Genomic DNA, 22,793 nt, shown 5'->3' on the forward strand with positions numbered 1-22,793 from the left:
GGAATATTTCTCCCTGTGGCACTGACATTTCTTGTAGAGCATGCCAAATTCAAGGAACCAATCCTGCCTGACTGAGGCAAGAGGACTAACCTGTGAAACTATTGTTCAGGACAGAGCTTAATGAAAATTTGGGGGAGGGACACCAAACCCCCAACCCACCCAGGCTCCATGCCTCTGCAGAGGCTGGTGGTGTTACTTTTGTGCATGTCTGTGGCAGTCAGACATTTTTATTGCAAAACGTCGTCTGGAAAAGATGCAAAACAAAATTGCTAAACTGCAGAGAAAAAAATAAAGGGGGGGGGGGACAAAAGGCCCCCTTCCCTTTGCTTATTGAGTTCAAAGGCATAACATGTAGCACCCTGCAGCAAATGGGAAGCTACACTAATTTTAAAACCATAAAATGCTATAAAGTACCCTGCGGGGCAGGACTATACTGAGCTAGTTGCGCCGAAATAAGACACGGTTCATTTACTTCGCAGCTTAGCCTAATGTAATCATCAGCGGCTTTCTAGCCTAGAGTTGTCCCAGGCAGAGCGACACTGAGGAGGCGACACTCCCAGCCATCGAGGGGGCCTCTCAGAGATTGCTGTTGATTACAAGATTTTTCAGTTTTGACAAGCTCTTAATGAACATAAATCGCACCTTGATTGGCTCCCGTTTGGGGCCACGGGCACACCTGAGAACTCCTCTCCCTCCCCAGCTCCACCGACTTTGCTCCCCTTCCACCAAAGGCCTCCTGTGCGAGTAGGCAACACAATCACACTATGAGCCCGACAAGAAAATATTTATAAAATACAATTGTCAAAGTCAGTGTCTTTGTTGGAGGGAGAGAGCACTTCCTTCTGAGGCTGGACTTTCTGCCTCTCCCCAAACAGGGCTCTCCTCTCATATCTGCTGCCTCCTAGAAAATGAAGACACTAAATCCATTTGTCCTCACCTAACCATCCCCAGCCACATGAGAGAGAAGGGAAAAGGGATACCCCCAATGTCTGTACTGCCCAGGATGCCTAAAGAGGCCTCAAAATGCCTGATGGGCCAATTGGGGAATCCAGACTAGAAGGCACCACCATCAAACCACGAATCCAGACACTGCCACTTGTACTGAGAGGCATGTACTGACTGTGCTCAGGCTGACATATGAATAAATTTAATGGATGTTAGGAACCCAGAGAAGGGGGAGGAGTTTCCCTTTTCTCCCTCTGCTCAGAAAAGCAATTCTCAGGCAATTAGACTATTTATTATTTTTGGTGTGCTTTACATTCACACATTTTCAGGGAAATCCAGAGATGCCACTTTGTCCTGGTCTCACCCCAAGGAGACTCACTAAGTTCTATAAACATCATGACAGCGTGGAAAGTGTTGGGTGAGCATTTAGGCCATTTATAAAGCCCAATTTCTGAAAGGCTAAAGGGTGCAGATAATAAACAGGAAATCACTTAAGCATAAACATGGCTTTGATTTAATAAAAGTCTTCTTTTACCCTCCTTTTTCAAAAACACAATCTCTCTCTCTCTCTTTCCTTTCTCTCTCCCTCTCTCTCTCCCTCTCTGCCTGTCTCTCTGTTTCTCTCAGTAGAAATTCTGATTCCAGCATTAATTTTCTACAGTCTCTCTCACAAACAGTTGGAGATATTTTTAAAAATATGCTCATCCACTCGGCCTACTGATATTTTATGGTGTGTGGCAATGAAGGGATGTTGGATAAATCATTCTTTGTGCTTTCTGAAACAATCTGAGTCAATGCCAAGTATCTAGGCCAGTGGAGCCACCCCTTCTCCCCCCTCCCCCATTCCAGAACATAAGTTACTTGAGAACAGGAATTGCTTCGTTATTTTGTACGCGCATGGATGAAAACCTGGAATGGATGTTTCTTGATGAAGGGGATGAATGAATGAGCCTGTGGCAAGGAGAGTGTCATCCTACTTCTGGGACCTTCTGCGCTGTGACAGTGATCCCTTGTTTTGTGTCTTATCAAGCCCAGCTCTATGTGAGCCGAGCTCCGTGTGATCCCCTACTCGAAGCCTCTCACAAGCCTCATTCTCATGAGGGCTTTTTCCACCAAGAAATTAATTTGAACAATTGTGTATAGACTTTGTATTGATTCAGTATGTCCACATAGTGGAGGGTAAGCTAAGAGAGGGCAAGACCAGTACTGTTTGTCTCTGTATAGCCAGCGCCCACCATGGTGCATGTCAGAAGGGCTTCATGAATATTGACACAGAGGGAGAACATATTCAAGTTGTTTTACGACATTCTGCATTTCCTTGCATTCCTACTTGCTTTGACATTAGAAATGTCCTGTCGTCGGAGCCAGGCCTGTCCTTTTTAAAGAACTCTGCTTACTGGTCAGGTTGCTCAGTTCACTTTTCTGGAAGGTTTCCCCATGTGGCAGCCCTAATACTAAAGATGCCCAGAGCTTGGAGTGAGAGGACCCTTAAGCAACACTTCCTCCAAATTAGAATCCTCCCCACGGAGGAAATCCCTTTTGAGGCAGCCTGTCTTCATTCTGGGCTGCCATTTATCATCCTTGGGAAGTTTTCCTCTGTGCCATTTTCCCTCATGGTTCTGTTTAGCCCTCTGTGGCCAAGCACAAAATTGCTCATCCATACAGCATCCCTTCCAATATATCCTTTTGTCCACACCGAGTCTTCTTCTCTTGAGGTGAGGTATCCCCATTGTCTGAAATGCAACCTCACATGGCCTTGGGCCTAGGGTCTGGACTGTACTGGTCACTGGGTAGGTATCAGCTTGCCAATGATTCAGAATTATCCACAATTATATTCATGTGGGCAGACCCTCAACAGACACAAATCATGGTACCTCTAGATCGATGGATCTTAATAGCAGCAAGAGCCAACACTCTCATAGCACCTGAAGATTTGTACAGCATTTTCCATATATTATCTTATGTGATCCTCACAAGAAGGTGGGAGATACTATCATTCCCATTGTACAGATGAGCAAACAGCATAGGCAAAAAGCGAGGTTGGACCTCAGACAACAGAGGAGAGGCCATCAATCAAGCTCATGTCTGGAACTTCTTCAGCTTGATGGATAGGCTCAGACAGGACTTGTATGTTGGTGGCAGAGCCTTGGAAGAATTGGGGTCATACCTGGAGAAGAGCTTTTGGTTCTTAGTGTGACCACTGGAGCAGCAGCAGTACCTTGAATAGGGCCTTCCTTCACAGTCACACTAAGAACCAAATGCTCTTCTCCAGGTCGGGATACCACCGAGTCAAGACAAGAAGCATTTATTAAGCACCTACTATGTACCAGGCACTCTGCCAAGCTCTGGGGATGTTCACAGAAAGGCAAATACCCATCCCTGCCCTCGATGGGCTCACATCTAATGGGAGAAAGGTGATACCTCAGGGACTTGGTCCAAACAAGCTAGCGATGGGATCAAGCAGAGACACTCAACATAGGGAAGAGTTGGGGGACTGAAAAAGGGGCAGTGTTAGCAGGGTCTGAAATGAGGTCAGAAGAGGGAGAGAATCAGAGGCATGGGGACAATCAAGGAAAATACCCAGAGTTGGAAGAATTTGCCAAATCACAAATAATTAAAGAAATGTTGAAATCAAAACATATCCTCTTTCACCTCAAACTCAGCAATTTGGGAGAGATGACCAAAGATGGGACTAGTCAGTACTGTAGGACCAGTGCAAAGGAACTCTAGGGACGACACTGTGTGGCACACGGGGAAATGGGCTGAGTCACAGGACCTGGGTCTGCGTCCTTGTTCTGCTCAGGCTTTCCTGGCTCAGCATGTCCTTGTTGTTTTAATTTATAATTGAGGGAAATGCTAAATTTCAATTAGTAAAACTATCAATGTAACCTTTCTATAACCAAGTCCAGAGGTTTTGCCAGATGGTCAGTGGGGAAAAAAACATGAAAAGCATCCCAGTTCTGCTCATTTACTGACCAGGGAGCTATGGCCCAAGGTCTAAGGCAACTTCAGTCTCTATGAGTAACTTTGGGAAGAGGGTAATACATTTTTAACAGATGAGGAAACTGAGATGGAGAAGGGTGAGGGTAACAGACCCAGGAGAGGATCTTACGCCTCCCAGCCAAGTGCACTGAGCTGCATTAATGATGGCTGAATTGGGCTTTCCTTCATCGGGCCTCCTCTCCCTCTATTTTCCAGAGAGTTGCTCACTGGCACTATCCAGAGCCCAGGAGGCCAGGCAGCAGTGAAGGCACTGGGCTCACGGAGGCTCTGAGCTACCTGGCCTGGACAGAGAGGGGTAATGGAAGCCCATCTCCTTGAGTCAGGATGTGGGGGGATGGCAGGTGGAGAAGGTGGAGCAAAGGCCCCCAGATTCACTCAGGAGCTGGCCCTGGTCCTGCAGCTCAGCCTCCATTAAGGAAAGGCAAGCTCAGGACAGACCAGACTGGGACCAAGGTGGCATGAAGTCATCTTTTGGACGGCCAAGAAAGTGAAATTTACTTAAATTCAAGATGACAGGATTGTTCTAGGGAACAGGAGTCTGGCCAAGTGTTGATGAGCTAAAATGACTTAAAATGCTGTCTGAATGAGAGGCGGAGAGCCTTCAGAAAGCAGAAGATCTGTCTTCCAAGTCCCATCTCCAACACACAGTGGCTGGGGCACCTGGGGCGCTCACCTAACCTCTCTCTCAGTGGCTCAGAGAACTCTCTAAGGACATAAGCTACAGAACCATTGCTGAGCTACATCAGAAGAGTTTTACTAGGAACTTCCATGACTTTAGAAGTCAGGGGTCAAATGAAACAACACAAAATTAGAAAAGACAAAGAAAACCCCAGGTTTGATGCATCAAAAAGCTTCTCTTGAAAATGAGAAATAATTTTGCAAGTCCTCCAAATATGTCTTAAGGTAGTGGGAGATTCTTAATATTTTTGTGAGTCTACCAGAGTTAACAGAGAAATTATTCTAAGTTGGTTAGTTCATCTCCTAATGTTTTTGGTTTTGGGTGATTCCCCTTCTATTTTCTATCACCTTCCTAGCCAAATGTCACACCCTTCCCCACCCTCTAGTTCCACACACCCTTTCTCCAGGGACACATCCTTTGTACTAAAGAGGAAAAAAAACCCAGTGCAAACAACTGGCCAACAGTTGGCTACCTGTGACTCACGCTCATCCAACACCCTCATTCTGCCCCCCTGCGTCACAAAGGGAATGAGGCAGATCTCCTCATCCCTTTGGCAGGGAGAGAAGTCTGATCATTACCACTAGAGTGTTCAGGATCATTCAGTCTGCTTTCTTATTTTGGGGATCACTGGACTTGCAATCTCATTCGGACTGTTGTACACGTTTATGTATTCACTAAATGCTGCCCATGGGTTGCTCCCCAATAGAATGGAAGCTTCCTGAAGGCATTTTTGTCTTGGGGTAATGCCTGGCATGCAGTGCTGTATCAAATTAAATTGACTTAAGAAATCCTTCAGCAAATCCTACATTTCAACTTTTTCTTCAAGTGAGTAAAAGCTTTTTTTTTTTTTTAAAGCAGTCATTTCCTTCTAGAAAAGACAGAATGTATTAGATGCTGTGTGTGATGTTGACTCTTAGTAAGCTTAGTTCAGTCTTTATTAATTAGCTTACTAACAAGTATTGATTGGGCACCTATGCTGTGCCAAGAGCAAGGAAAAGAGAAAAAGGCCGTCCTAGTCCTGGGGAGCTCATGGTCTAATGGAGGAGGCAACAGGAAATAATGAGGTACTCAAGACAAGCACAGGCCACAGAGATCGTATCTGTCATGGTCTCAGGCCATCTGGGAGAACCCTTTCCTTTGACAAAGCAAGGAACTGATTCCCAGAGAGGGGACACTATGGTAGTGTCAAAGGCAGACAGGTCATCACCATGTTAATGTGTGTGTGGGTGCATGTATGTGTGTGTGTGTGTGTGTGTTGTTTTCTGGGGGGAAGGCATTAGAGAGTGTGGAGGAAAAATAGACAGTATTATGGGCTCCTTCTAGACCTCAAATCTAGATGTCTTGACTGAAGAAAATGGAAACATCCCCAGTGGTTTTTCCTTCCTGAACCCATTCAGACAGATGCCTCTCAGTCGGAGCCCTGTGCTGGCTGGGAGACAGGGGGAAGCAGACAATAAGAGCATCAGGCAATAGATTCAACGTCATAAGCTGGAATTTATACTAGACTTGGAGTCCAGGTATAGGTGGTTCTGGAGCAGAAGCCCCAAGAGGCAGGTGGTTTCAGAGCATGGCTCCCAACCTCAACAACCAGGGGCAGGGATCTCTTGAAGAACACAGGAGGTGGTGCATACTGCCCACTCTGCCCACACGTGGACCACAGGGCAGTTGGTGGGGTTCACTGGGGTGCCTTCAGAGCCCAGGCAGCCACCATCTCAGCCACACCCTCAGCGACAGCGGCAGTTCTACAGACGGGAAAGATGAATAGGCAGTGACAGTGAACTGTGACGCCCTAAGGTCCGAGGGCTTTCTCATTATTGCCTCCATTTTTCTATCACACTGGTCCCCAAGGCACGCATTTAAATCGGAAGAAGGGAAAGCAAAGGATTCTTAGAATGAGCTGTCATAACTAGGTCCACCTGGACTGTGACCCACAGGGTATTAACGAAGACTCTTGCAAACAAAGTTAGGCAGAGAGGTAGGTACCTTGTTGACGCCAAAGAAGAAACATGAGAGGACACCCTCCGGTCTCCTGCAGAGGTGGTGGCCTAGGGCTGTGGAAAACTGTTAGACTTTTTGATAGGTTGGTTGATATGCTGGCTAACTGTCTCTCCTCATTCCCCATCCCCTTTGGTGTTATAAATAGATGGTTCCCGGGGAACTGACACATTGGGAAAGGTAGGTGCTATAAATATCAAAGATATGAACATTTCTTTTCAAATGAAAAACTTAGGCACTTTAAGGCCTTTTGAATGTTGGTTGAATGTAAGTTTCTTGAGGGTAGCTAGTGTTTTCTTTTTGTCTTTGTGACCCTAGGACCTGGTATATTCTTTTTCTGAGTGGTGGGAGTTGGACCTGGACACCCCTGGTGCACTATCTCCGCCCATGGATGGAGATCAGCAGCTCCTTTGGAGCTCCCAGTCTTTAGAGAGTTGCCTGGGAGATGGAGGGGCTAAAAGGACTTGCCCTGGTCACCTGGTCAGTAGGTATCAGAGGCAAGTGTTGAATAGAAATGCTTCTCTGTGCTGCTTCTCACCTGATCCTTGGTGATTACTCTACGCTGTTTGAATGGATTGATGTGACTTATCAGTGGAAGTGGCCATGCCAGCATGTTCAAAGGGTTCTGGGCAAGGTGTCCTGACCCTATCTAAAGGAACCAGGATTTCAATACTTTGTTGAATGTCTCTGTGGTACCAGTCACCAAGTAATGATTTCGAACTTCTCTTCTATCCTGGGTGGTTCTTTTCAGGCCTTCAAAATGTGCTTGTGAACACTGAAAATACTGTGACACACATGTGTTTATGTCTTATTCTCTCTACTAGATAGAAAGCTCCATGAGGCAGGGTCAATGTTTTCCTAAAAATTCTTATAACACCTCGCACCAAACACAGAGCTCTGAACAGGGGATTAACAAACGACCATGGAATGCAAACCTGCATGGATGGATGGAAGGAAGGATGGATGGATGGATGGATGGATGGATGGAAGGATGGATGGCTCAGACCATGTCTGCAGGAAGCTAAATAACTGGAGAGATAAATGAGCAGATGAACTGATCAACCACAGGACATTTCAGTAACAAAAGCAATTCCGCTATTTTGGTTTAGCCTTTGACCAAAATGGTGCCAAGTACTTTCAGCTCAGAACTGTCTTTTCCTTTGAAACTCAACTGATCTTGGTCCAAATATCAGATGGAAAAATCCCTCCCTCCTTAATCTAATGGAATGTTGAACTGACAGACTGCTGATATTTGTTTAGATTTATCTTTGTCTTCCATTTTAAAAAGCCTATACTTGATGAATTTGGATTCTCTTGTGGAATTAATAAATCTTACAAACTGTGAGAAACCCCTCAGATTAGTTAAGTCAAGATGGGAAAATTTGTGGATATCTCTACTGATAGGAAACTCACTACCTTCCAGGGAATTTCACTGTCAAACAGCTGTTGACCAGAGAGTTTGCGTGTCTCCCTATAACATGCACTTCATGGGAATAAAAAGCAAGCCTGTCCTCTCTTCCCAGTGATAATTTTTCTGGATCTCTAGTTCTGCTATATTGTTATTAGCAGGAAGATGGAAATCAGGGACTAACTGTAAGCAGAAAGGGGGGAGTGCTTTGAAATATGATTCTGGGAGGGATCAGCACAGACTAATAACCAAAGCCATGGGAGAGGATGAGATGGAAGAGAAGGCAAGGGCAAAGCCAGTGGGTTGCCAATAATTAGACACTGGGAAGAGGAATATTCAAACCCTCCAAAGGACCCTTGACCTTGTCAAGTTGGATGACTATCCAAGAGCAGTCAGAGAAACAGGAGAAAATGGGATTCTGGGAGTCAGGATGGGTCAGAAGGGAGATCTAGAGAATCAGCTGCTCTGGGAGGCTTGAGAAAGATGAGCTCTGAGAGGAGGTCACAGGCTTCGGTGAGGAGGAGCTTGGGGGGACCAGGGAAAGTGCAGTCTGAGAAGAGGACTGGTGGCAATGGAAGCCAAGGTGTTTATGTCTTATTTATGAGAATAAGAGAGAATAAGACATAAATAAGCCAAGCTCCAGAGCTGGAGCACGTGGTGGGGATGTGAAAGGCAGAGAGCAAAAGGAAGGAGATGGAAGGCAGTATGGATCCATGTGCTCAGAGAGGAGGACTTTGCTTTTACTGCTTTTAGATAGTGTAGACCCAAGTAGATTTGGGGGAGAGGGTAGAAGGGACAAAGAGACAGACAGGGCTTCTAGGAAGGGTGAGTGGAGGCATGGAATGGCAAGGGGGCCTATGGGAACATTAGGACTTCCAGAAAGAAGTGTGGGATTCCAGATTCAGAGCTGGAAAGGTTCAGCCCCCAGTCTTTCCTCTTAGGAAGAAACTGAGGCCAGGGACATTCAGGGCTTGATGGCAAATTACAGTTCAATGGGAATCTAAAGGTCCAACCTAAACCTCTCCTTTTACAGATGAGGAAACTGAGGCCTGGCAGGTTGGTCACAATCTCGCAGAGAATGAATGACAGAGAAGGACTAGGCAGTGGGCCCTATGCCTCATGAGGAAAACCTTCATCAAGTTAATCTCCGGCCCTCCTCCTTTACCAGCTGCTGCTGTCCCCAGTGTGGTTTGAAATAAAGGGGTGTGGAGTACTGCAAAGTGTCAGAAATTTTCTAATATACTGCTTTACTTGGCTGAATCTATCCTTCCTTCCTTCCTTCCTTCCTTCCTTCCTTCCTTCCTTCCTTCCTTCCTTCCTTCCTTCCTTCCTCCCTCTCCTTCCTTCCTTCCTTCCCTTTTTGTTATAAGGGATGGTTCTTTGAGAGAAGGAGAGGGAAATTTAAAGTAATATCAAAATGAAAACTAGCAATAGCAATTCTTTTTTTAAAAAGCAGAAACACAAGAAATAACAGGCCTTCTAAAGCAGGTAGCGTTGTTTTCTACAGGATGGATGGAGGCCAGTTATTTCCAGATTACAGAACCAGAGGGAGACATGGCTGGCATCCGGGATGGCTCAGCCACAAGACAGACAAGCAGACAGGACTTTCAGTACTACTGACATCAGTGTCCCAGAGCAGGGGCCCAGCACTCACGTGTAAACTTGGGTGATAGGTCAGGACGCCGTTGTCACACAGGGTGACGTATTTCTTCTTCCATTCTTTATTCAGTGATTTGCCGCTTCGCTTTAACAGCATGCCCTGAAAGAAAGAAGGAAAATGAAACATAAGACCTTCACAAAGAAACAATTGTTGGCTGTATAGAAGTTTTTCAAGCATTTCTGGTCATCTTTTTAACACATTTAAAAACTAGTTAGAATTATGTTTGAATTGTCCGAGAACAATTGCCTTTACATCGGGGAAACTTAAGTTTAAATCTAGCCTCAGACATTTACTGGATGAGTAATGCTGGGCAAATCAGGTCACTTCTGTCTGCCTCAGTTTCCTCATCTGCTAAGTGGAGATTATAGTAACACCTACCTCCCAGAGCTGGTGTGATGGTAAAATGAGATAATATTTGTAAAGTTCTTTTACAGACCTTATGGTGTTACACACACACACACACACACACACACACACACACACACACACCCATACCCCTATACACACACACACACCCCTATACACACACACACCCCTATACACACACACACCTCTATACACATACACACACACACACCTCTATACACACACACACACACGTACAAATAATGTTTGTTGCTGGTACCATTATCCACCCTTCTACATATGGCCTTTCCAAACCTTCTAGCTGTTACCGTGTGTCCTTTCTTCTCTCCCCAGTTCTAGTTTGCATTTATTTATTCAAATCTACATCGCCAACACTTTATTGTAGATGTAAGGACACCAGAGTCCTTGGCCCTGTCTAGTGGTTCAACAGTACCCTAAGGCCTATGGGACTTTCCTGGAAGCTAACCCTGACCTATGTGCTGTCCCTCCCAATAGGCTGTGAGTTCCTTGAGTCTAGGGCCCATCTGACTTCTCTCCTCCCCAGACGTTAGTGCGGTGCTGTATACACAGAAAGCGCTCAATAAATACTTTATTCATTCAAAAGACCATGAAGTCTTACTATTACCAGTGCAACGCAATGGTATTACCCATATTTGTTAAAAGATATATAAGATATGCATGTCACATCACACATTCTCAATAAATTATTCAGTCAATTATATGTAGAAGACCAATCATTTGAATGTGATCATTAAAAAAAAATTATCTTTCTTTAAAAAGAATCTCAGTTTAACTGAAGGATAATCAGAATATCCATCCTGTTCAAATGTATTCTTCGGTTAAGGTTGCCAATGGCATTTGAAATTCAGGTCGCTCTCATTTTACACTTAGTGCTCTAAAGCACCATGTCAATTTATAAGATTAGGAATTTAAAAAAAAACCCAACTGGCCCCAGCGACAAATCTGAGCCTATTCTGAAGCTAAACCACTTTATCATTTCTTGAAACGCATGCAAAATTTGGAGCCAATTATCCTCTATATGTGATGACAGGCTTAATGCAATCGTTTAAGTGATTCTGATGAGCATTTATTCTAATATAACCTCTTTCTTATCAAGAAAATATAAGACTTACATTAATATGGAGGAGTGCACAGTCCACATTCAATCCGACAGAAATCAGGGCTCAGTTCTCAGAAGCTTCCTTGCCTAGTCTGTAAGTGGGCCTCTGTCTGTTCTGTGCTCATCTTTATGGAGAAAAGCAACCCTACCATTCCAAGATGGCAGTTCCCACAAGAAAGTGACAAGAGGCCGGGAACTCCAAGTTACAAATAATCAAAATGTACATGTGCAAACTTCCCAGTGGCTAATTCTCTGTACCCGGCCTCCTCTTCCTTCTACCTCTGAACAATCAATCAGCAAATCAGACACAGCGGCTCTGTGCCCATGCCAGTCACTGGCCTCAGAAGTGGGCATATCAAGATCAAATAAAAAGGGCCCTGCTCTTGGGCAACTTACATTCTATTGGGGTGGGTGAGAACAGGAACATGTATGTAGAAAAGTGAATACAAAATATATGCCAAGTAAGAGTAAGGCATTTGTAGTGGAGAACTAAGATTTGGGGTTGGGGAGAGAGTGGGTATCAGGGCAGGCCTCATGTAGGAGGTAGTGATGGGCTGAGTGCTAAAGATTCTATGAGGTGGATCTCAGAGGGATGGCATTCCAGACAAGGGGGATGCTCTGTGCAAAAGCATATAGGCCAGAGACACAAATAAAAAATGAGAGAAATTGATCAAAGGCCGGAGCCCCTCCCCGAAACTTCAAAGCCCCAGAATAACGGGAATATGCTCCAAAGACTTTCAGCCTTTGCATCTTCTCTGGTGAAATCTGCTGTGATCCAGAGCACCAGCAGCCAAGAGAACCTGTATATGTACAAGGATGCAGGCCTACATAATCATGGAGATTAGTCAGTTTGACTTAATTTTTCTTGTTTGGATCATTATTCGTAGCATAATAGTCTCTTAATTCCCATCATGTCATATTTCTGTTATGTCATGGGGAAAAGAAATAGGTTGTTAAATGTAAAATGTACATCTATATGTACATGTATGTGTATATATACATATATATGTATATGTGTATAAAACACAAAGGAAGAAATCCATATGCTATCCTTATTATCTGGCCTTTGTATAGGCAAATTTTAAATTCATTAATGTTAGACAAGTTCGTCATCATCATAATGATAGAAAATAGACTCCTTTGGGCTAGCCTAGGAATCTCCTCACAAGTGAAAACATTGATTCCCAGGGAAATGAAGTCAGATTTAGATACAACCTATATACAGATGAGCTTTGGGCATACACCCGATTTGTAAATTGGAGATTTCCAGTATTTGCCACTGGCAAAGAATGTAAATTTCTAAATAATCTGCTATTCTGACAGACTTATTGAATGAAGCCCTCCTGAATGGGTTATCTCATCATGGATTCAAGAAGACTGCCTGAATGGTAGGACCCCATGGAAGCCAGTTGGGTGGCTAGAATAAGAGACAGGCGGTTACAATATCCAAGTCCTTCTGCCCAATCTGACTTGAGAGGTTTCCGGGCTCACATTTAGCACAATCATCCTTGGAGCAAATGCTAGTTTGGGATTACATTTTTCCATCCTCCACTTCATATGGAGTTCCAACAAAAGCCAGGGCCAAGGGTCGATATTGTGGCCCTGACAGATTAGAGCTGCTCCATCACCTCTGAAAGCTCCGTGCCCCCCCCACCAAAATAAGCCCTAATCCTCAACTCAAACCCCAGGATCTCAGGCCAGATGGATGCTCGGGGCTCCTTCGGTGACTGTGCAGTTACATTCACAGACAAATCCCACAGTTATCATTAGCCCTTCTTCAATGGAGACTATAAAGATGTTAATTCAAATAAATAAAGATAAGGGGTGAGGAAGAATGAAAATATGAAAATTAGGCAAGGATGTGAAACTCTGACCCCCACAGCCATTTGGGGGATTAAGCAGTTCTGGACTTGTTCTGGCAGACAGAAAAAAATTAATTTATCAGTGATAAAATGCAAAACTGAGTATCTCATAACAATTACAGACGGCTGATTATTCAAGGCAACCCATGATTACAATGTCCAAATCATGTACCGCATGCTGACCTGAATTAAGAACCCAGGGCAAAACCCAATTACTATGTCTTCGTCTACTTTGTGCTTGTCTGTATAGGCACAAGCTGGTCCCCCATTAAAACACGAGCTCCTTCAGTACAGGGGATGTTTTTACCTTTTCTTTATGGCCAGCACTTCTCTTGTGCCTGGAACACAAATAATTAAGAAATGTTTGCTAATTGAATCAATACTAAAAGTATTCACTGAGTGCCTACCACATGTTACAAACACTGGGAACATAGAGCAAATAAAAACAGGTGTTGGGCTCGTAGATTGAAATATTCAAACAATAATCAAAGAGTACTTATTAAGCACCTACTATGTGTCAGCCTAACCCTGTTAGGTTCTGGGGATATTGATAGAAAACTGGTAAGAGAACATAGGCTTATAAATTTAATTAATCAATCCATGAATGCATGGAGTGCATGTGTTTGGTTCCATGGATGGATACAAAGGCACAGCTGAAATAGCTTTTGCCCTGAAGGGGCTTAGGTTCTACAAGAGGAAAGCATAAGTATACATATGAGTGTATATATAAAGTATATACAAGGTAATTTTGGAGGGGAGGCATTAGCTACTGAAAGGAGGTAGGGTAGGAGGTCAAGTAAAAGGTCTCCTTAAAAAGAAGCAGCTGTACATTACGGCGCAGTGAAAAGAACACTGATCATGGAGTCAGGAGACTCAGAGAGCTGGTCTGGCTCTTGGAAAGGGTTCCCCAGGGCATGACAGATCTTTGGCCCAACAATGGTTACCTACCCTCAGATTCCATCGGATCTGATTGGAAAGTTTCACAGAGTATAAAAAGATCAAAGAATATGGACAGATCTTTGCTCCTTGTAGAAGAGCTTAACATCCTTGTTATCTCAAAACTGTAGCACAGCTATATAGCAAGGAGGCAACAATAAGTGGGTCCAACAGTAAGTACCTGGGAAAATCACAATGCTTATCCATCGATATCTAGTAATACTTATCCATCAATATCCATTAATATCTATCAATGTTTATCCTCGACTGTGTTTGTGCACTGAGCTCAACAAAATTCCTGGCCCTCTCTAGTTTTTTTCCAGCTGCATTTTAGGGGCTAAATGCTCAGGTTTCAGCTGAATGATCTGCTATATCTTCACATGGATTTCACTCTAAAAATGGACAGCACCTATTAGTGAAATACTGCTTTATTTTCATAGCAATTTGCTGGCAATTTTCTGCCATGAAATGTGGGCAGGGGGTAGGAACTTAAAGCTCATTCTTATTATCTGTATGGACACAGGACTGGCATTGACATGTCTACTTAATTACATATTGTCTCCCTATTAGGAGGTAAGCTCCTTGAAGTCATGCCCTTTTTGGCATCCCCAGAGTAAGCGCTGAATAAATCCTTATTAACTGTCTTGGTTTCGAGCCCTGCCTCTGACACGTACAGCTTGGTGACTCTGGACAAATCACTGGATCTCTCCAAACCTCAGGAATCTGTCCAAGTCAGCAGAGGAGCTGCCAATCAGCACTAACAGAGGGAGTTGCCACACTGGGAATTCCTGGCCTGCTCCCCTTCCTTACCTCTTGGAATTTAAATGTTACCCAGTACAAGAGGCTCTGCTGACCCTCCTAGGATGAATAGTTACTAAAGCAGAGCACTTATCTCTGAAAAAGGAGAAAATACTCCATAAAATCTCAGTGGGATTCACAGATCTAGAGCCTGGGAACCTCAGAGGCAGCTGGTCCAACCCCATCATTTTACAGGTGATAGAAGCATTCTCCCCCAATAACTTACTATTTGTTTGGTTCTAACTTATTGGTGTAAATAGTGCTCCCCATCCTGATGGGATATAAGCTGCTTGAGGGTAGCCATTGTCTCTTTTTAAAGATCTCTACATCCCTACCACAAAGAACATGGCAGAAGCTCAATGCATTTGCTGGATATAACAGAACTAGTTCCCTGTGCTGATGAAATAAAAGGTCAAGATATAGAACAGATCCAAGCCATATTCCCCAAACTGGGAATGCTAATCTAATTACTGACTATCATCCAGTTAATAGTTTAATTGCGGTCCAGGGATGCCAGTGATTTTAATGAGCTACCATTCAAACCCTCAGCCTTTGCACAAACACGTCTTGCTTTTTGTTCTGGGAATTCTTCCTACTGTCCCCCCAAAAGTTGGTGCGTCAGTCTGTGGCAAAGCCTTTGTTAGTCATGTGGATTCTGTGTCTAGTCCCAGGAGGTCACAGCAAGCCAAAAGCGATGAGAAGTGTACAAGCTTTAAATAACTTACAAAGTTAATGTAATGAATGTAAGTGATATCTGAAATCCATCACTCAGTGGCTTGCTGTAGCCCCAAGCTGTGATAAAACACCGCTCATAAATTTATATTAAAACTCTGTTCAATAGCAATTATTTACCAACAAAGATTTATTGATTGCATTTGCTGTTTGAGATTGGGGGGCCCTAACTGAGCCAATCAGCTTCTGTGATGGAGTTCTGAGGCACCCTTCCAGGTGGGTGAGGACCCTGCTCTCAGGCACAGCATTCAGGTCATTATGATGCCCGTCAGGATGGCTAATGACAAGGCTCCCATGTGGGAGGCCACAGCACATGAAAGGACAGGCTGCTGGTCAAGGGAGTGGTGGGGTTCTCTGTTCTACAGAGACTGTGGGTTCAAAGATCTGACTTTCAACAATACGACCGACAAACAAGCAACAATTCCCATCTGTGGTCATGGCTCCTGAAGGCCAAGGGGGGCATTTAATAGCACACGGACAGGGGCAGAGCTGTGGTTCAGTGAGATTGATTAGGGAGATGCAGTGGATGTTGGGATGATGGGCCCTCACTGTCAACTTGAAGTAGAAAACTGTTTTTGGATAGTAACAGAAGTTTGTCTGCTATAAAGTCCTACCCGTTCATGTTGGAATCTCATGAGTGGTTAACAAAACAGAGCACTTATCTCTGAAAAAAGGATAAAATGCTTCATAACATTTCAGGGGGATTCACAGTTTTAGACCCAGGAGGGACCTCACAGGCATCTCTAGCCCAACCCTGTCATTTTACAGATGAGGAAATCAAGGCTCAGGGACTTTCCCAAGATCACACAGGTAGTAATGATTAGTGTTAGAAGGGATTATCCACTGTATAAAAGTCTGTCTCTCTACCTCATTCCATTAAGAAAACTCACACTGTGAGGCTTGGGCTAGACAAGTCTGTGTTCTATCCAGGCATCCATCTGCATCCATCCCAACCTATCCTCTCTATGGGTCTGGAGGTTCAAAACTGGGATTATCACTCTCTGATACTGAGATAAATAATGACATCTCATTTGAACACTAATGCAATAAAGCCTCTTGGCTTTATTTCTCCATGTACTACCATGCTGCCCATCTAGTAGCATTTTAAATGTCCAGAGTCCACAGTATTTTCAACAAATCCTAATGTCCGAATAGTTGATGAATGATGTTTAAATATTAATGTAACTGGACATCACAGAGGCATAAGAAATGGTGGATATGATGACTACAGAGAAGCCTGGGTGATTTACAAGAACAGACGCAAAAAGAAGAGACCAGAACCAGGAACGTGGACAACACAGTAACTGCAACAACTCACATCAAAAGAGACGGCAGAAGAAGACCTCCATGCACACTTAGAGTGCTGGATAAATACTAGCTATGATCATCACGATACAAATGGAAAGCAACAAGAGAAACAGATTTCTGTGCAATTAAAACGATCAAACTTGGCCCTAAAGCTAGAAGCACCAAAATTAGTGAGCTGAGGCTTAGCTCTGGAATAATTTCCTCCACGAGGTCTTTCCAGATTGTCACTCCCCCATCCCCACTTTAGGTTTGCTTTGCATATACCTTCTATTTTGGGGAGTTTCAGTAGAATGTAAGATCCCTGAAGGCAGGGCTATTTTCATTTTTTTTTATCTCTTTTGCTTAGTATGATGCTTATTATTAAGCTGAGATTAAAGAAATCCTTGTTGAACATACACATGCATAATTGCATGTTAAAATATACAGATATAGAAATATATACACATGCAAACACATATGATCCTATTTCTTTAAGAGCTATCCTCCATACAAAAGTTCCCTTAGCATTTCTGGTTCAACCATCTCATCAACAAGCTCAATGATGAACAATATGTTGTCTTCTAGTTAAAGCTGTGAATTCCTTGTGGCATGTTAGCAAAATATGTATTAATGCATGCATCAATTATATTTTAATATATGTATAATTAAATACATACATTTGATTCAGACACGATAAATATTTGAATGTAATTTGTGGTTATACATAATCATATATTTACACATTTTCCATATACATAAAATGTATGTCATATGCATATTTATATATTTTAAGAGCCATAACCCATGAAAAAGTGCTTTTAGCATTTCTGGTCCAATGATCTCATTGCAGCATTCATCAGGGGAGCACTGTCCTGGTGTACAGAACACTAGCATCTGCCGGTCCTTCATGTTTCACAGAGAGTGGGATGAGGGCTGACTATGGAATCCTAGGAGCTGGGTTCAGACCTCACCTCTCTTACTTCTATCACCCCAGACAAGTCTCTTGCCTTAGTTTCCTCATCTGTAAAATGAGGAGAGTGGGATAAGATGTTCCTTTCAGTTTTCAGTCTATGATCTCACATGGCTAAGCCTGGACCTCCCTCTCTCTGCTCTCCTATTTTTGCTTCTCATTCACAGATAAAGTCAGTGCAAAATATATGGGAGGATGAATGAATGAATGGATAAATGAAATAAAGTTTTTTTTAAGTGCTTACTATCCATAAATCACCGTGCTAAGGCTGGGAAGACAAAGAGAAAAGTCACAGTCCCTACCCTCAAGCAGTGTACATTCTAATGGGGAGACAGCACACACACACACACACACACACACACACACACACACACACACACACACACACACACACACAGAAGGTTTTAGCTCCAGGTCAGATGAAAAAGTCCCATGAGCCTCAGGAAACAATGGCAGAGCACATATTATTGCCTTTTCCTTAATGTCACTATTTCCAAAGTTCTTGGGTTTGGTGTGTCCTGGGTTGTCTGCATCAGGATCTAAGGGTAGACCACAGTCACAGTGCAGAGGTCGGTGGTCTCCCTTGTCTGGTACATGCTGCCCCAGGGTGGCCCACTGCTTCAGTTAGGCTGGTCCACTCACCCTGTGGGAAGCAGTCAGTCTGGCACATAGTAAGCGCTCAATAAATGTTTCCTGATTGTAAGTGGGTGTGCTAGCCCTTTCTCCCCAAGATTTCCTTCCCTGGATGATGGTGGGTGAGGCTGGTGGTCTGGGAGGTACTTTCACTCTGGGAGGTGCTGTCACTTTTGGGGCTCCTAGGACTCCTATTGGTAGCAGCTGGTGGTGCTACCAGTGATTTCTCCCCTCCGTGACTGATGGCTGCAGAACTAGGTTAGAAGCAGCTCTGGGAGTTGGGAGTGGGGGGGTTTGAGGCAATGCTCTTTCCAAGCTCGGGGTCTGGTTCAGAACATAATGAGATCAGAAAGCTAATTCTAAAGAGAGGCTGTAGAATTCCAGTCAGCTTCTCTGTGAGCTTCCATCTTGGCCCAGTCTATCCTTCATAATAATGTCAAAGTGATAGTCCTAATACCTATTGGCAATGTCAGGCCCCCGCTGAAAAGCCTCCAATGGTTCCCTCTGGTCCCTAGGATGAAACAAGCTGGTGTGTCCTCCCCTGCACATTATCTACACAAACCGACCTGTATATGCTCACTACGTATTATTCCCCATCATAGACTCAATGATCCAGTTAAACTGATCTTCTTGTTTCCATCTCCCACTGCTCTTTCCACTGAAACTTGCTGCCCCTAGTATGGGGAGAAGTCCCAGGCAAAGTGCACTGACTTTAGTAGGTGTCTAATAACTGTTAGTTGGCTTGAGCTGAATTGAGAAGATCCTCTATAGTGGTTTGATGTAAAGACATGGACAGGTGCTGCCCACCAAATCCAGGTACGGGATAACACACTATCTCTAGAACAAAATGGCGGGCAGATCGGGTGAAAAAACGTCTGTAGAGGAACTGAAAAACTGCTCAGCATTTTGCAGCTGTAAGACTCTTGCTCACTAGGGGATGGTGGGTGCAGATCCACAGTTTCCTCAAGGTTGGGAACTCATGATGTGGGAATTCTGGCCTAATGCTGACTGGCAATTAATTTGTTGTGTTAAGATGGCACTTTGTTCTGGTCCCTTGGTCTTCTGTTTATAAAGGTGAGGTAGGGCTTCAACGTGGGTTCCTTCCATTGAGGAAAGATAAAATATATGGAAGACAATAATCAACTCATCGTTGAGGAGATTGGCAGGCTAATTCTAGCAAATAGGAGTTTGAGGAATTTATTCCATAAGAGTTTGGGTAAAGGTGGGGTGGGATGATAGGGATGGTCTCGCTCCCAATATCTCACACTCTCCATGTTCCACTGATTATCATCATTAATGTGTGTGTGTGTGTGTGTGTGTGTGTGTGTGTGTGTATCCACTTCATGCAGATGGTCAGCTCATGAGTAACTGCTAATCTCCAACAGTTACCTTGGGAGCAGAGGATCACATAGCTGATGGGCCTGCCTCTAAGGTTAGCCCTCAGTTTCAAGACCATGGATCACACAGTTGAAGGTGTCTCCAAGGCTAGTCCTCTATTAAAACATCACAATCTATCCACCACTGTTCCTGCAATGCCCCATACCCCCATCTTTCACTTTTTTTCTCCCAGAGTCATCATTTCAGTGACCTAAGGAGTTTCCAATTAAGAAGCCCTGTGCCAGTACAGATGGGCATCTATTCTATAATTCAAAGTCAGAGTTTCCTGGCATACTTTAGGCTAAGGGCCTTGGCATGTGTAAGAAGCAGGATGTGAATCCAGGCTTTTCTACCCTCCATCACCCTGACTTGCTTGTTGGTTTGGGCACCAAATTCAATGTAATTCAGGTCAATAGGCTCAGACACCATGCGTTTTGGAGTGTGGGGCTTAGCGTGAGATGTCTCAGAGTGCTACGACAGACATCATTTGACTGGACATGATGCCGTCTGAACAGTCAGATGATTAGTAGATGGAGACAGTGTTTTCTGTTTCAGGAGAAATGCTGTCATTAAAATAAATATTATTAATTACCATGAAGCTAACCTGCTCCTCTTGCTTTCCCTTTCCTTTCATTTAAAAAATCTCAGGTAAAATCATGCCCACTGGGGCCAGGGACTTTTTCTTTCCTTTCTCTCGTTTTTTCTTTTTTGGTGGAAGGGAGTCAGGATATTTGGCAGAGACAGGGGACAGAGCGCCCTATTATCTCTAAAACAGATTTTAACTTTCTCTGCAGTTTGAAGCGTTTCCATAGAAACGCCAGTAAGACAACTTAACAGAGATTTTTTTTTTTTAAACAGAGGTATTCACCATCCTCCTCCTCCTTTGGACAAACTATTATTTCACAAATCGTATTTTTGTGGTGGGGGGGAGCTTGTTTTGTGTAGGAGATGGAGGAGGGTTTGGGGGGGCAGGCATGAGGCTCCCAGCCCTGGATCTTTAACCAGTTCCCCTGTGGCCCCCTCCCTTTTCTGTCATTCTGCCTCAGCTCCCATACAAAGGGTGAGGCTCTAATTGAGCTGTCAGCGTCTCCCACAATCCCATAAAGCGTGATTATGCACGGTGGGGTGAGTGACACACTTGTTATTGTGGCTCCCCTATTTGCTAAACCCGCCACCCCCCCCACGGGTCACCTCACCCACGCGACCTTCCTGTCATTAGTCCCGTCTATTCCTACCTCACTGCTGTGAAAATCACACAGGCCCCAGCTTCAAAGCCCCTCGCCAGGCCTGGCTTCGACCAGGAGCTAATCACCCGCAAATCCGGCTCAAATGCCAGTAATTGGCTAAACTGCTCACCTCTCCAGAGCCCAGCAGTAATTTGGGATAATAGAGAGCAGAATTATTCAGCTAACTGCCCTGAAATGTATCCTTTGTGTTCGACACACTTCACATTTTAATAATGACGGACAGAGGATCTAATTTAACACAGCAATCACCAGATCACAGGACGAAACGGGACAAGGGCGAGACAAGTTTGGGGCAGGCTGGGGCAGCTGGCAGGATTTTGCTGCAAAGACAGAAATGTGGGCAACCTTTCAGGCTGGAGGGGTTGCCCACTTCGGGCTAAGTGGAGATGGCTTTGCCAACTCAGAACTCAGACGGGTTTCCATCAAAGAATGTCTCTATCTTAAGAACCAAACCAAACCAAACTATGGAGCTGATCTGTCCTAGAAACTAACAAAAACAGGGGTGGCCGAGGAGGAAGAATTTTTCTTTTTTCTGCCAGGGCTGACAGAACCCTTCTTGATTTTTTCTAGTTAATATTATCTCTTGATCACCTCGTTTTTCTTTCCTTTCCCCCTGTCCCCTCCTGTCATGAGCTGCTCGGCACCGGAGATGACAATATCTACACTTAATGGCAGGACAGTGACATTGAGGCTGGATGCTCCTTGGTATTGACCATCACCCAGGGACTTCCAGAGGCGGCTCAGTCGTGCAAAGATGCTCAATCACTTTCTCTGCTGGCTGCCCACACTCTCAGGCCTTTCCAAACCTCCCTAGGGCCAACAATTAAAAACAAAACCAAGAGAAACTTCACGGTGGCCCGGAAATGGGTTCTGCTCACAGACTGCGTGACCACCCCAGGGCATGTAAAGTCCTGTGAATGAGGCTGGGCACTGGGCAAGGGGAAGACCAAGAGTAAAGGCACCAGGTGGCCAGAAGTGTCGAGACAGAGTGGTCATGGATGCAGGGAGGGGCCAGCCTGAATCTCTAGAGAGAAGCATTTGGAGTGTGACCCAAATGCATGATTCAACAATCATGGGAAAGAAGGATACTGTAATCAAAACACTACCAGAACAGTAGAAGATTTTTAGTCTTCAATAAAAAAAAATCCTGGACTGTATCCATGACTTAACATATTTCAAATGCCATGGATGAGGTCAACCCGTCCTGTTTTCAATCAATCAATCAGCCAGTATTTACTACAAGTATGTCTAGTGCAAGGGATACGAAGGTAAAAATTAATCACTGACCTTAAGGATTAAAGGCATATTGGGGTAGTTAAGTCATGGAATCACTGAATTCAAGAGCGGGAAGGTACCTCAGCACTCTAACTGCAACACCCAGTTCTGGTACCAATTGGCAAAACCAACAGCTCATGTTAAAAGATGTTTTTAATTTTGAGGGAGAAAAGAAAGTGAATAAAAAAATATTAATAATAATAAGTAAATAAAAAGTGAAAAAGAAAAAACCCTCAAAAACACACCCTCAAAATGTAAATAAGAATTAGAATAGTTCACCAGGCATTTATTTTAATAAATGTTTTATATTTATTTTCAGTTTCATTAGAGACCAGCAAAGGGAGCACAGTGATTAGTGTCCTCTAGCCTAAGGGTCCAGCACTTTTTAAAAAAAATTTTAATATTCTGATAACTTTTAATAGAATGGATTTCCTTTGTCATTCCCTTTTATCATAAGCCTTTACAAGCATGATTTTGAGAAGGGGCCTCTAGACATCAGT

The 22,793-nt window shown here is 43.9% G+C and overlaps 1 protein-coding gene across 7 annotated transcripts in view; it reads right to left on the bottom strand.

The window, feature by feature from the left end:
* The window catches only part of AGAP1 (ArfGAP with GTPase domain, ankyrin repeat and PH domain 1), a 694,274-nt gene that overhangs the window by 220,241 nt on the left and 451,240 nt on the right, over positions 1-22,793 (bottom strand). For all 7 annotated transcript variants that reach the window (XM_072640680.1, XM_072640679.1, XM_072640678.1 and 4 more), the window contains one exon: positions 9,685-9,789. In XM_072640680.1, coding sequence (XP_072496781.1) covers positions 9,685-9,789 — 105 coding nt within the window. The remainder of the gene's footprint in view (positions 1-9,684; positions 9,790-22,793) is intronic.

This window comes from Notamacropus eugenii, chromosome 2, assembly GCF_028372415.1.
Source record: "Notamacropus eugenii isolate mMacEug1 chromosome 2, mMacEug1.pri_v2, whole genome shotgun sequence".
In the NCBI taxonomy this organism is placed as follows: domain Eukaryota; kingdom Metazoa; phylum Chordata; class Mammalia; order Diprotodontia; family Macropodidae; genus Notamacropus; species Notamacropus eugenii.